This window comes from Thamnophis sirtalis, unplaced genomic scaffold (assembly GCF_051295495.1).
Source record: "Thamnophis sirtalis isolate CommonGarterSnake01/CBP01778 unplaced genomic scaffold, rThaSir2_p1.2 scaffold_9, whole genome shotgun sequence".
Classification (NCBI taxonomy): Eukaryota; Metazoa; Chordata; class Lepidosauria; order Squamata; family Natricidae; genus Thamnophis; species Thamnophis sirtalis.
Window position 1 is genome coordinate 25431665 of NW_028261389.1, and position 14999 is coordinate 25446663.

A 14999-nucleotide genomic window follows, 5' to 3' on the forward strand; every position below is an offset into this window, starting at 1 on the left:
ATCTCTCCAAGTGTTGCCATGATATTTGCAACAAGCTCTCGACATTCCAAAAGACCAAATATTTTAGATATTATTGTGAACTGTATTAATGAAGAAGTGATATTTTGTTTTCTTTGATGCAGGAACTAGAATCATAAATTATTCCAGTTAGAAAAAGTTTTATTTAAGAATGAAGTGTGTATGAACTGTGAACATAGGAGGAAAGAATAAATTATCTTTTTCAGTACAAAACAAACACACACTCAAGTGAATTCACTAACAAACCCACTTTATTCATACTTGGTTCTCCTTCAGTAGTACAACTGCCCCTAATATACTGTAAGCCATATACTGTATTTTATCCTTTCTGATGCAGTATTCGGTAAGTAGGCTGGTTGGCTAAATCAATATTCTGTCTTTAGATATACCGGAAGGCACACATAAACAAAAGGAGTTCATACAAATGTAGGGGAGCTTTTTTGTGTGTGTCAGTAATTAGATTGTCAAGTTTTCTATCTTTCTTTCTTTGTACTAAAAACAATCACGTGATCTTATGTTATTGTTTGCAAGAGTGCCAAAACTACATAAAGAGACACAGAGATTCAACACACATAAGCCATGTTCTTAGCTTGACGGGTAGATTTTATGTAGCTTTTACAAACTATTTTCTGTTTTATCTTATGTTTAGGCTTTATTTTATTAGGCTTGTTAAGTTAATTACAAACTACTACTGACATCAGTTTCCCAATCTTTTTCAAAAGAATATATAAAGGCCAGGCTGCACTCTTTATCCAGAGTTTTTCAAACTTTTCTGTAGTAGCGTCATTTCTTTCAGTTTATATCTTTATTAAGCTGCCCTCTACTGATGGCACTCTGATATAGCAATAGCACTTAAGACATATATACTTCTTCACAGGGCTTTACAGCCCTCTCTAAGCAGGTTACAGAGTCAGCATATTGCCCCTCATTTTACCCACCTCGGAAGGATGGTAGGCTGAGTCAAACTTGAGATTTGGGGAGATTTGAACTGCCGAACTGCTACAATTTCATTGTAACACATTTTACAATGAGGCATAAGAACTCATTGAGTTCTGTAAAATCAACACAGCTTCATCCAAACAAACTGAATTTAGGACTATTGGAGATTTTTTTGTAAAGTTCAAATTAAATTTACTTGTAGCGCAGTAATACTAGCCAAAAACTCAGATACTGCTCTCTCTTTACAACAGGGATGTCAAACTTGTGTCATCACAGCGGCATCATGTGACGTATCATGACTTTCCGTTCGTTAAATTGGGCATGGAGAGAGTGTGACGCATCCGACACATTGCGGGGTGCGAGTTTCAAAGCCCTGCTCTCTATGATCTATTTAGACAGCGTAAGACGATGCAAGAAAAGACCAAGTTTTTGTATTTTTATTGACAGCTTGAAGGATAGCAACAGCAATAGTGCTTAGACGTACTATATACCACTTAACGGTGCTTTACAGCCCTCTCTAAGAAGTTTACAGAGTCAGCATATTGCCCTCAACAACCTGGCTTCTCATTTTACCAATCTCGGAAGGATGGAAGGTTGAGTCAACCTTGAGCCAGTGATAATTGAACTGCTGGCAGTTGGCAGAATTAGCAAGCAATGCTGCATTCTAACTACTGCGTCACCACGGTTCTTTACCAATATAGCTATTATGTCTGTTCTAGACATGAATGGCTTAAAGCATTAATGAAAACTATCTAGTCTTCATGGAAAGCTGGTCTCTTTTCAAGAAAGTAGTATTGTTTGTCCACTAAAGTACAAGTAAAACTTCAGATCAGGGACATTACTGGCATGCAATGCGCACAGAATCATCTGCTCCTAAAGTATCCCCTGTCGTGTAGTGGGGATGCAACTTATCCATGCCTAGTCAAAAACATCTCAGAAAAAATTGCTAAGTCACAGCCTTCTGCAGTAAGAATATTTGCAAATTTTCCTACGTCCTACGGATTACTAGCTTAGTCAGGCTTAATTTATTGGTCAAAATTGCCATGTTAACAAATAAATTCATGAGATGTTATATATTATTACTCAGGAACCTAAGTCTTTATTCAAGAGAAACAACTAAACTTAAGGAAAAAATCCAACAAAAACAGCCTTCTTGAAAAAAGATGGCTATCAAATTAGCAGTGATTAGAAGTCTTATTATAGGCAGAACAAACCATTTATTAGAATCAGATAACTGTTTCACATTTCCCCCCGTAAAGAAACTCAGTCAGCAACAGACAACTTGCCACTGGATCAAAAGAGCAACACATCTTGGTTTATCTTTTCTTGTATCATATTTTTTAAGTCCAAAAGTTCTAACAGGTTGTCAGTTTCCATCTGGATGGAAATATAATTACCGAGTAGTGTGAGTAAGAAGAGGTTCTGTCAGATTCTGTGAATGGCATCTTTACCCTTTGATTACTGCAATGGGCCTCAGTTTAATCGCTTTCTTGCTTATGCCAGCTGCATGGCAGGTGTTAACCACATCTGTCACATTCTTATAAGATTCAGGCGCCTAGGAAAAAGGAGATGAAAAAAGGAAATGATATGCTTTGAGGTGTTAAGAGAAAACAATTTATCCCAAATCCCAAAGGAAAAAGGGAGCCCTTTCCAGGAAGCAATTAGGGCATTTAAATTTGTTAGATTCTGATCTGTATTTTTCCCCCCAATAAGAGATGCTAATACTTTGCAGTGAAAAGAAATACACCCCAGAAATAAAACTGTCCACAGAAAAATTAAAAGAACTCTCACTTCTTCCATGACCAGCTTGGGAGATGCAACACGGATCGCTATTCCCATATCTGCCAACTTGTCCAACACATCCTGGAAATCCAAGTTACGTCGCGATTTGGCACGGGACAATGCACGGCCCTGTAGGATAATATATTTCTTTAAGTACCAATCTTCAACTGAAGCAAACATTGTCATTGTGAATGAAGAAAGCAGTTACATGTGGCCTTGGCCATACATTAAAATAAAGGGAACAGACTTTTAAGATTCCTTAATTTCTTAAAGTTTTCTAATACACACATACATATATAAGGACAGTTGCTTAAATGTGCTCCACCTTGGACCTTGACTGACTGTATTATGAGTTTGAGTCAGTAAATCTTGAGGAAGTGGGCAGGTTCTCAATGCAGTTACTTTCAGCCACCTGATTGCTGGATCCTAATTAAAACAGCCAGGAATTTGTTTTGTAACTGAGTCACTTCATGGATCAACTAATGCAATGTGCTCTACATGGGGTTAACTTGGAAGACCACTTGGGAACTTAATTGGTCAAGAATGCAGCAGTCAGAGCAGTGATGGGCATGTCTTGATATGCCTATTTAATACTTTGTGAGTCTATATTTGCTTTCAGTATTCTTCTGGGTGCAAGATAGTAGCTATGACCTATAAAATGCCATTATTTTTAGTGTTGTGGTAGCGCAATGGTTAGAATGCAGTATTGCAGGCTAACTTTGTTTACTGCCAGGAGTTTGATTCTGACCAGCTCAAGGTTGAGTCAGCCTTCCATCCTTCTGAGGTCGGTGAAATGAGAACCCATATTGTTGGGAGCAATATGCTGACTGTGTAAATTGCATAGAGTGCTGTAAAGCACTATGAATTGGTATATAAGTCTAATTGCTATAGAGTCTGGTTACTTGAAGGACCAACTATTTTCTATAGTATTGGACTGGCTTACTTGATCTACCAGGATTAGCATGCTCAGGGTTTCTTTATTAAATTATGTCATCTATTGGCATTCAAGGAAGTATTCCCTGCTTCCCTGCCTTCTGGCATGAGATCTCCCCTGCTATTTGTGTGGGTGCCACCCTGATAGTAGTCTACAAAAACTACAAATGTGGCTGTTCTTCCAGGCCTTTGATTAGGCTGGCGGGGGTCCCTGCCAAATATTATGCAGAGTGTGGATATAGTTAGATGGTTCTTCCTTCCCTCCCGTTTGGTTTAATTGTACATAATCCAGAGTCATCTTAGAGTTGGGATTGAATACATTAAATACATACACCATCTAAATCATCCTGGACATTCTATACTACATTGCCTGCATTTCTAAATTACTATAATCTCTCTGCATCCTCATTTGATCCCACACACATAAGATTTGTGACCCCACCCCTCTTGCCAGAATAACTGAAGCTTTCTTTTGATTAGCATATTATCCACATGTACAGAAGTATGACGCAAAAAGCCCATGATTTAGAGTATGGCAAGTGGTTTCCTACTCACTGCTCCATGGCAAGTGGTTCCAAAGGTTTCAGTCATGCCTTGTTCAGTACCAGTAAGGACGTAACTGCAAGTTCCCATTGTTCCACCGATCAACACTGGCTGGCCGGTCAGCTGGAGACACACATACAATCAATATTAGAGTTATGCTGGAATGAGTGCCAATTATTATCAAACAATAAAAATAAATGTTGATGAAATACAGCTGGTATATATTTTTATCAGAATCAGCTGATCAGCTTCTGCTCTAAACTAACTTACAAAAGAGGAAATATTTGTGAATGTACTTGCATTATATTTGTGAAATTAGATTAGGCCGGGTGTCAAGAACCCACAGCTCCAGAGTTGCATGCGGCTCTTTCATTTCCCTGCTGTGGCTCCCTGTTGGCTGAACCCACCACTGGCTGGCCCCGCCCCTTTGCCCTCCCGTTCCAATGACTACTTGCCTGGCCTGAGAGAAATGGGGGGGGGGGGACAGAGATAGAGAGAGGAAAAAAAAAACACACACACACACAGAGATATCCATTTCCCACAGAAAACAATGTGAGTCCCAAAACCTGGGTAGGCGTGGCAGGATGTGTGCCATGTGACTGGGTAGGAATGAATGATGTTGAGTTGGCCACACCCACCCAGGTTTTGTGGCTCCTGGTGTTTTTGTTTTCTGTGGGAAATGGGTCCAAATGGCTCCTTTGAGTTTAAGGTTGCAGACCCCTGGATTAGGTTATACAATCAATTAAATGAAAAACTCCACCAAGGATGCAAAGGAAAATGACAGCTTGTGAATGCTAACAAGAGAGAAATCTCAGAAGTTCCTACTTGGTAATCAACAGCTATAAGAGGGTGGTGAGGAGGGAATGCTCTGGTTGATCCTTTCCTATGCACCAACAGGGTCCGTTCTTTTCCATCTACCACATGCTGTTCTACTTTTGCAATGTTGTGAGACACATCGTATATTACATGCATGTCCAGATCATCAGGGGTGGTGTTGAAGACTTTAGCAAATGCCTAGAAAACAATACAGGTAAACAAAGTAGTTCTAATAATATATTTTGAGGGGTTGGCATATATGGGAAGAGGGATTAGAGCTGAAATTGTTTACGGAAACTGGAATTTTAGTTACAATTATCTGCAATTCTTTCTTTAACAATCAGTTTATGTCAAGCTTCCTGAATTCTAAAAAAATATTTTAATAGCAAATCTTGTATAACTGTACTTGAAAGACATTCTCTAAACTGACTAATAGGGAATGGGAAAGGCAATTATATTTGGTAAAATGTACTTCAGACTATGGCTGGAATGGAGCAAATAGTTCAGAGGAAGCATTAAAAAAAGTTTTTCTGAATGTTGCCTCACTGCTCAAGATTACACAATCCTTCAATTCGAAAAACAGGTCAAGCCTGTTTTTAAAGCAGAAAATGGCCATTGTTTATGGCAACGCTATTCATATGAACTGTGAGCAACCATTTGGAGCACTGCTCCACTCATGCACAAAATGGGCATGATCTAAACCTAACCAGGGGGGGGGGGGGGGCTCAATGGCTAAGAGGACGGCAGTTTGGTGGTTTGAATCCCTAGCGCTGTGTACCGGAGTGAGTTCCCATTACTTGTCCCAGCTTCTGCCAACCTAACAGTTATAAAGCATGTAAAAATGCAAATAGAAAAATAGGGACCACCTTAGGTGGGAAGGTAACAGCGTTCTGTGTGCCTTTAGTCATGCTGGCCACATGATCACATAGACGTCTTTTTACAGTGCTGGCTCTTCAGCTTTGAAACGGAGATGAGCACCGCCCCCTAGAGTCAGGAACGACTAGCATGTAGGTGTGAGGGGAACCTTTACCTTTAAACCTAATATCTTAATGAACTAAAGTCAATTGGCTTTCAACCCTAAAGAGCTAGACAGTATGATCCAAATTTAGGGCAAGTCAATTTTGGAAAAAAGGGCTACAATTTTATAATTTAATTATAATTAAATAAAAGCTCAGCTGACATTTAATGTTTAGAAATGGAAGCCAAATGTATTCATACCTCAGAGGGATCCAATGTGGGAGCCCATGTATTGGAAACTGAATCTCAAATTCATCTCTTAAATAAATTTAGTACTTCTGAAATTGTTGGTCTGATGTCATGAAGCAGAATGTAACTATGTTTGTTTGCACTGATATACATGTATCACTAATTGGGACTACCAACATGATTGCTAAGCAATGAATAACTGTGACTTATGATGTTACTTCTACGTTCTGAATTCTGCTTGGCAGAAGCCAATTAAGAAGCACACAAATGATAATAACTTGACTACAATATGTTGCACCAGTTGTAAATATGCACCAGTTGCAAAGCACCAAATGCTATGATGGTCGAAAATGCAAGAATTGATTGCAAAGCCATTTTTGGCACCATTATAACTTTGGATGGTCACTAAACAAGGCAACCAGTAAGTAAGGACTACCTGTATTTCTTTCAAGATAGATATATCACAGACCTACTTTACGAATCCATGCTTTCCAGTTATTCTGGGACTGAAGTCTATGTCATCCACCATCAAAACACACCAGGACACCAGGTTGGGAAGAATATCTTAGCCAGAGCCCAATTTCCCTCATCAGTTATACCTGATGAGGTAAAAATACCTCATTTTTAAAGAGACAGAAGTGATGAGCTACTGCTGTCCTCTCTTACCTGTCTAGTAAGAAAAGTCATGGAGGAACGATTGACCCATGCGTAATTTCCAGCTGCTGCCATCCCTTTCAAATAATCTTGGCCCTCCTGAGAATCTATCCTGGCACATGCCAACTGGCGGTCATTCACTATGATCTTGTCCCGTTTCATTGCTTTTTCCATAGCTACTAAGGCATCTGTAAAAATAGGACCAAATAAATTCAGAAATAGTGATATGGACCAGCAGGCCTAGAACTTAAAATATAGTTTAGATACCATACATTTAAATTAATTGCATAAAGGGGGGTATATTTTTTCCACATACAGATTGTGATGTAGAAACTAGCTCTAATATTACGCTGGATAGTCACATTTAATTCCTAGAACAAAGAAGGGCATAAGCCACATACCTGTAGCTACTTGGTGGCCAAGGCCTCTGCTCCCACTGTGGATCATCACACATATTTGTCCCTTGTGGTCTATACCCATCTTTCGGGCAGCATATTCATTATAAATGTCATCCACAACCTGTATCTCAGCATAGTGGTTTCCTGCTCCCAAAGTCCCCAGCTGTTAAACAGAATAGGAAAACTTAGCTGTTCCCAATATGAAAAATGAAAGACTGTGATTTTTACTAGAAACTCTGGAAAATTAATGCAATCTTACATCCATTCATCTTATTAATGGACATTAAGGAAATTACTTTCACATTTCAGACGTTAAGGGAAAAGCTTCTCTTCATTTTCTGAACTGTTAAGCTCTTTTTAAAATGTACATTTCCTAAAGAGCATTAGACTAAAATCAAAACATTAGATCAGATGTAAATTAATACTGAATCACCAAACCAAACAAAAATAAAAGGCAACATTTAAGGTTAATCAATCAAAAGGTGAAATTTCATTACAAAAAAGTGAAGTACTCCTTAATCAATGCAAGAGCCAGAGTGGTGCTATAGTTACAGATGCTGGACTCGGGCTGCAGACAGCCAGGTCTAACTCCACCCTCAGCCATGGACACACTGAGTGAGTCATCAGAGCATGACACATGGAAACCAAAAGTGGATGGGTAACCTTTTGAACCATGACATCAGCTAATCAAATCTCTGGATATTGTTCTGGTTTGCTTTAATATTATTAAAATCAACCTGATTGCATTAAAATTAAATCAGCATGAAATGATCACCCAAAATTATATCTACATATCTGATTACCTGAGGTAAACCCCTTTTCTTAGCTCTTGCCGACACTTTATTTGGATCTGCCTGCAACATCCTCCCATATTCTTCACAATGCTCTTTATCCTCCGCCCAGGCATAGCCTTCTCGTAAGGACCAGTCTACCCCCATCTCTAAAGCTTCCTCCAAGTCCCTGGGGATGAAAGACATTCCAATTAGGAGACCACAAACAAATACAGAATGAATGTTACCATAGACTCACTCCTACATCTTCATTCACAATTATCACATTACTCAGAGTATAAATACTCTCCAGGTTCCACTGTGTTGTCAAATGTTGTCATCTAGTGAGAAGTAGAAAGCATCCCTTTTCCATGAAAAACCATGCCCTGTGGAACAACCTTTCCCTTGGGATCTGGAAGGTCCCCCCAACTTTTAGCTTTCACGAAAGTTGAAAAGGGCTACACACTTTCTCTCAGATTCTGGGATAGGGTAAAGTTGAACCTGAGGATTGCATAATTTGATGCACTGATATGGTGGATTAGGTACTTAATGTTCTGTTTTTCGTTTTTGCTTGATCATTGTGACCCACCCAGAATTGTGTTCTGTAAGGTGGGTGGCTATGTAAATCTTTTAAATCAAGCATTCTGTGAGATGAGAAATATATCCATTGGAAAGTTGCAGGCCTAGGAGTGAGCTTACAGTCCTCACTGAACCAAGTTTTAAACTAACATAATTGCAAAATGTACCAGACATATTTCTAATGTGCTGACTTGTGTCTGCATTTTCTGCAAAAGTTTGTACTTGATATGGATATATTCAGAACAGGAAGAATGAGATGTGGGAAATGAGGAACTAAAAGTAACTAATAGCTGAGAGCTTCAAATGTACACAGGTGTTTGCACAGAGTGACGGTCAGTGACAGTCATAAGAAAGAGCTAAGAAGTGAAACTATGGACTGCATAGGTCAGTAAAAAAGAAGGTATAAGTAATGTGGCTTAAGATGAGAATGGGGTCCTTTGCCAAATAGCAGTCCTTGTAAGACTTGCTATCTGTCATTAAGGAATCCATTGCAATGGCATTAAAATGTAAGTTTTGTTGTGCAATTGTATTGCTATGTTGGCTATTCATGTTCCAAATTGCTCATGAAACAAACCTCTGATCTTAAAGTACGATTTATTGCTTGTGGTTTCCTTTTTATTTTTATAGGGATATTTTAATGACAATTCATTAGCAAACCTTGAAATTGGAACATAGACCTTTATGTAAAATACTCTTTCAAATAAGTGAGGTTCATTTTCATTTTCTTCTATAAATAAAATAGTAACTAAATCCAGAGTTATTGTTATCACACTGAAAAAAAACAACCCACAATCTAGATAAGTTAGAAAGTTTCCTTTCTCCTCACCTTACAGGGGCAAAAGAACTGCAAATATGCAGCAAATATTCAAAGATTTGGCAAGCATAGGACAGGTTCTAGAGAAGATAATGAACTTTGAGGAAGAACAACAGGGATGTGTCAATTTAAACATGATGGCATGCTTTGGTGGCACTAGACTGGACTGTTCTAATTGGTCCCAGTCCCAGTCTATAATTTTTTAAAAAGTTCCCCTGATATCTTCCTATGTCAGGCCTGCCCCAACTGAGATATTTAGGTAAGAAAGACCCTTGACTCCATTTGGTTAAAGTGATAGGTTCTTATGCTAAAGTTAAGTGGTTGCAGTGAAAGGAAGGCTAGATCTGAATATTCCCGCACAAAGGTTACACTTTTTGCCTTTGCATGGCCGTCCCCACTTTGACCACCAGTGTGCAATAGCATGCTTGGTTGTTTGGCACTATTTGATGCAGTTTTACATTATGTTACCAAGCCAAGTGTCCTTAGCGGCTGGTTTTCTTTGGCTTTGTACCTCTGGTTTCTATCAAGGCCCCCTCCCCACATTTTGTCTTCATATTCCCATGTCCTTCCTCCCCCCCCTCCCCTCCTTGCATTTTATGATAGGATACCAGCAAAGTGTAGAAGCTTTGATGGCAGACCTGGATGCCCTCCAGTTGCATAAACATAATTCCCAGGTAAAATGGAAATAAAAGTCCTTTAGATATATGATGACTAACCTTAGCAAAGCTTTCAAACAGCTATGTAGCAATAACTGCAAAATATTCTGGCATTTTTAAATGTTTGTTACAGATTTGCAGTGCATGTGATAAGTTATATTTTGTTTTCCTTCTGCCACCTTTCCCTTCAAAAAGGAAGCAATGATACTGACATTCAAGAAAATAAAATAAAAAATTACTCTTACTTGGCATTCATGGGGATGACACCCTTGGATCCCACTCCTACAGGAATGTGGTCAAACATGGATTGTGCAAGCTGCTCCTTTACTGGCTGGACATCACACTCATCAAGGTTGGTCCGCAGTAACCGAACACCACAGTTAATGTCAAACCCTACACCTCCTGTGTGAGTAACCAGAACATATCTTTTAAAACTTAGCTCAAGTCATTTTGTGAAATTACCTAATATTATGAACTCAAAATATTCAATTACTAAGTTTTCTGAACCCAGAAAACTCAGAACTCATCACTGCAATCAACTGCGTTTTTGTCGCAGCTATAATAAATTACATTCAGTAAACTTATATAGTTCGGTATATAATATTTCTTTATCATAATAAAGAGCCATGATGGTGCGGTGGTTAGAATGCAGGCTAATTCTGCCTAATGCCAACAGTTGGATTCTCACTGGTTCAAGGGTTTCCTTCCATCCTTCCAAGTTCAGTAAAAGGAGGACCCAGGTTGTTGGGGGGGCAATATGCTGACTCTATAAACCGCTTAGAGAGGACTGTAAAGCACTATGAAGCAGTATATAAGTCTAAGTGCTATATTTGTATTACATGGAAAGAACATAACTATTCTGCATTAATTTCAGGGTAAACATACTGAAATGTTACACTTCATCATACACATATTTATCCTCCATAATCACATAAACTTCATAAAAATTATTTCAGCTTAACATTGAATTTTGCAATGCAAGCACTTGTTATTTTAAGATAAATCTAATAAATAGATACTGTCCTCAAAAAATCAATGTCAATATTTTTCTTTGGCCAGTATATGTATACTGGAAACTTTACTTCAGGTCAGCCCAGAATAAAAATTTTGGTATCTGTACTGTAAATTGTTTGGATAATTAAATCTTTTTGGCCGTCAAACTAAAAACTGCCTAACAGTTGAAAATGTAACATACTACAGAACCTATCACCAGTCACATGTTACTTACATAGAGTGATTAACAATATCTCTGTACAGTTGTCCTTTGAATTGGAGCCTGACACATCTAACACATATTTGGAGATACCTAAGAGTTCTCTTTCCACACAGATACCAACAATAGTTGTCCATACCTGGGGAAACTACTGCTTCTGGATCACTCATATCAAAGGCTGCCATATTGCCAATAGCGAAGCCATACCCTGAATGGACATCAGGAAGTCCAATAGATCGCTGAAATACAATTTAGGTATTTAGGTTAAAAATGGGGGGGAGGGGGAGGAGGGAAGAAAAGCAATGAATATCAGAATAAATTTGAATGATATTCCTATGATATGAAGTGGAGCTAGTCTATTCACATTGCCATTGTACAACATCCAAAAGCAGAGGTTTCAACATTTATATCAAGAGGTGTATCATATTCACAAGACAAACTGCAAATAAATATCTCATTTCATTAAAAAAATTAATGGCAAATATAAGCCCTCTATTTTCATCATACCCTTGAATATCTAAATTTACACATCAAGAAACTGTTAGGATAGGGAAGTTTGACAGCAGTCCTATTGTGGAGTTCTTGGTAATTCTGAACTTGATTGTTTGCTTGCAGATGTTTCATTATCCGTCCTTGCACTGATGATGGCACCTACTTGGATAATATATCTGCAAGTAAACAAAGTTCAGAAGCACTAAAGGCTTCACAGTTCAATCATGAACTACATATATTCTTTTCTATTAGAAATCATTCTTATTTCTATTTGAAGCAATAGTTCTACTATTCTTGTAGCATTTTATTACATAGAAGAATCCATAGTAAACTCTTCCTATAATGGTTTTATTCTGGATTTAAAATAACAAGGACTCACATGAACAATACCAGGCAATGCAGCTACATTCCCAATTTGTTTCATGGCTGGAAGAAAGCCACCAGCACCTAAAAAAAAAGGTAGGAACTAATTTCTTGTTTCATATGAAAATATAATTCAGAATTAACATTTTTAAGGACAAAGAACAGTGCTATTCTCTTAACATTTTATCAGAACTACGAATGATGAATTTAAGGCTTATTCCTACATAAAAATATAAAGGGCCATAGCTACAATCACAGGCATATTTCACATGCTAGGCCTATAGAAAATGAAAATATTATGAAACGAGTTAGACTGGGCATAAAACATACCAATTCAAAATTGGAATTTAAAGGGTATGTGTTTTTATATTTAAGCAAGCAGAACTAAAAAGCAAATAGTTATTTTCTCATGCCCAACCAATGGTTCTTCATAAACCAAAGGATAATATGTGTTTATCCAAACAGATTAATGAAGATAAAAAAAAGGCTTACTATCAATCTTCTACATGCTTTTAATTAACCACAATATATTTATGATAACTAAACATAGAAGAAGCTGTACTGGATTTCTAGGTATATTTGTTGAACATGTGACAGATTTAAAGGAGACAAATATTGGAGGCATAAGGAAACAAGGCGATTCAAACAAACAATTGAAAACTCAAACATACCTCCACCTCGGCATGCATTTCTTAGTTCTTCAAACATCAACTTCTCCAAAGGCTCATTTACATAAAATACACCCTCCACCTAGAGACAAAAAGAAGAAAATTAGAAAATGGACCACATATTCAAAAGTAGGATTCACCCTTCAAACAAATATTGGTTAACTATGTCATGCAAACTAGAATACTTAATTCTAGATAATTAGATTATAATTATGGTTATTTTAAAAATACCTTCCAGTAAAGATTTAGATTTGTTGAAAATAGTTTAGAGCAGGGTTCCCGCAACTCTGGTCCACGGTCAGTTGGGAACCAGGATGCACAAGCAGTGGGTAAGCAAGGAAAGTTTCATCTTTCCATGCATGGACTCTAGGTTTCGCCTGAAACCATTCCCCCCCACCCACCTCCTGGTCTGCGGAAAAAATGTCTTATACAAAATTTATCCCTAGTGCCAGAGAAGTTGGGAGACCGCTGTCTTATAGATAGCTTCCTAATGAGGTGCCCTTGGTGCTCTCTCAGCTTGCTTTTTTTCTTGCAGAGGTTTCATTACCAAAACTAGGTAATATCAGTGCTAGTAAAGAGTGATTTTGCTGTCAGTTTATATTCTGATGACTTACTTGTCTGTGTGGGTGGGGGTGGTCTTATAGATTCTTTGGGCTGTTTGCTGATGGCTTTTTGGCAGTTTCTTGACTGGGATATTGTTTACTTGATTGTTAGTCTGAAGCTTCCTAAATAACCAAAAATGTCAATATTTTGACTCAAGTAAACAATCCACTTCTAAGAGGAACCATCCATAGCGCAATTGGTATCAGCTGCATTTGCAGATCTGATTAGCTGCATTTGCAGATCAAAATTTTTCCCCAGCAGGAAACTGGCAATTCTAGATGCCTTATTTATAATGATCAATCGCCTTTCATCCTTTGGAGTCAATATCGTTTGACAATTATACAAAATAATAAAATGCAATCGTATGCACTGTAGGAGGTTAAAATCATATGCAAACTCGGTTCAATTCGTTTGAAAACTGAGCAAACCCAAGCAAGTGAACCCTCGTCATGTTTCATTTTCACCGCACTGGCAGAATGGTCGCCCCAAAGGAATGAAGGGATCTCGGGAGGACTTTTAGCTATTCATTATCATGCTCCAGAACGAAGTTCAGCGATGAAAACGCCTCTAAGCAACTCACGTTCATGTTGGGCACAAATCCTTTCTTGATGCGCCAGGAGTTCTTATCCAGTTTCTCCAAATATTGCAATTCATCGTTATAGCTTCGGCTCATGGCGAAAAGGAAAACAAACGTCCCGAAGTTAAGTATAACAGAATAGCGGTTTTCCTCCCCTCCCCTCAGGTGCTTCCCGGCAAAGATAGGCCACGTTCACCTACGTCAGTACGGGGGCCGAGAAGGCGCCGCCTCAATTATCTACTAGGCTAGAAGAAATCGTACGGCGGCCGAAAAGGCTCAATTTAGGATAACTGGAGCAACGCTGCAAAACCTCGGACGACCGCTGGACGGAAATAAAGGGATGCTCTGCGTCTTTACTTCCTGTTTTGCTTCGGTAGTTTTGAAACGGGTCAAATTGCTAAGATTCCTCTGTCTGTCTGTCTGTCTTTTTCCCTCTTTCTCTCTTTCCTTTCCCACCTCCCCCATTATAAACAGCTAAAAGTTGGTGTTTTGGGGTTGTGTCTTATATCAGATGAAACAAAAGCGGGCTCAGAGTGAAATGGAGAAAATGTGGGAATACGCTTTTGAATATGGAGAACAGCCGAACCACGATTCTAGGTGTACTTTCAATAAGAGGTGGCTATCTATAAATATACATCAGTTGCTGGAGAATGACATTTAATTCTTATAAGATTTCATGGGATATGCAAACATCATAAAAGAAACTACTGTAATTCAGGAGTTCATATATTTATTAGTCTTTTAAGGTGCCACGATACCCCATGTTTTTGCTGCAATATAGTACAAACTGAATATTTTTTAATAGGGGATGAATTTTAGCCACCAAATTATTTGCTGAATTTGTGGTAATTACATCTACCAATATAAAGCAGCCCTTCAGAATCAAGGGTTTTCTGATTGATGCTCACACATCCAGTAGTGGAAACTACAAGATGCGGCCTGCCTATGTTCTGATACCCACTAGACTGCACCTCT

General features: G+C 38.3%; 1 protein-coding gene across 1 annotated transcript; it reads right to left on the reverse strand.

Annotated features, from left to right (window-relative positions):
• Window positions 1–1378: 1378 nt before the first annotated feature.
• RTCB (RNA 2',3'-cyclic phosphate and 5'-OH ligase) lies at window positions 1379–14216 on the reverse strand. Its single transcript, XM_014053737.2, has 12 exons — window positions 14028–14216; window positions 12848–12926; window positions 12193–12260; window positions 11461–11560; window positions 10354–10510; window positions 8093–8249; window positions 7293–7452; window positions 6904–7079; window positions 5041–5229; window positions 4228–4338; window positions 2749–2868; window positions 1379–2512 (listed from the first exon to the last, which is right to left on the reverse strand). The coding sequence occupies exons 1-12, from the start codon at window positions 14118–14120 to the stop codon at window positions 2405–2407; spliced, it is 1518 nt and encodes a 505-aa protein (XP_013909212.2). The 5' UTR covers window positions 14121–14216; the 3' UTR covers window positions 1379–2404.
• Window positions 14217–14999: the final 783 nt, after the last annotated feature.

Bases quoted from the DNA above. Each gene is read 5' to 3' on its own strand.
- RTCB (XM_014053737.2), bottom strand. From the start codon at position 14,120: ATGAGCCGAAGCTATAACGATGAATTGCAATATTTGGAGAAACTGGAT. The intron at 11,561-12,192 runs GTGAGTCCTTGT...ATTGTATTTCAG, and splicing joins CATTGCCTGGTATTGTTCAT to CGATCTATTGGACTTCCTGA. The intron at 5,230-6,903 runs GTAAGAGAGGAC...ATTGTTTTCTAG, and splicing joins TGACTTTTCTTACTAGACAG to GCATTTGCTAAAGTCTTCAA.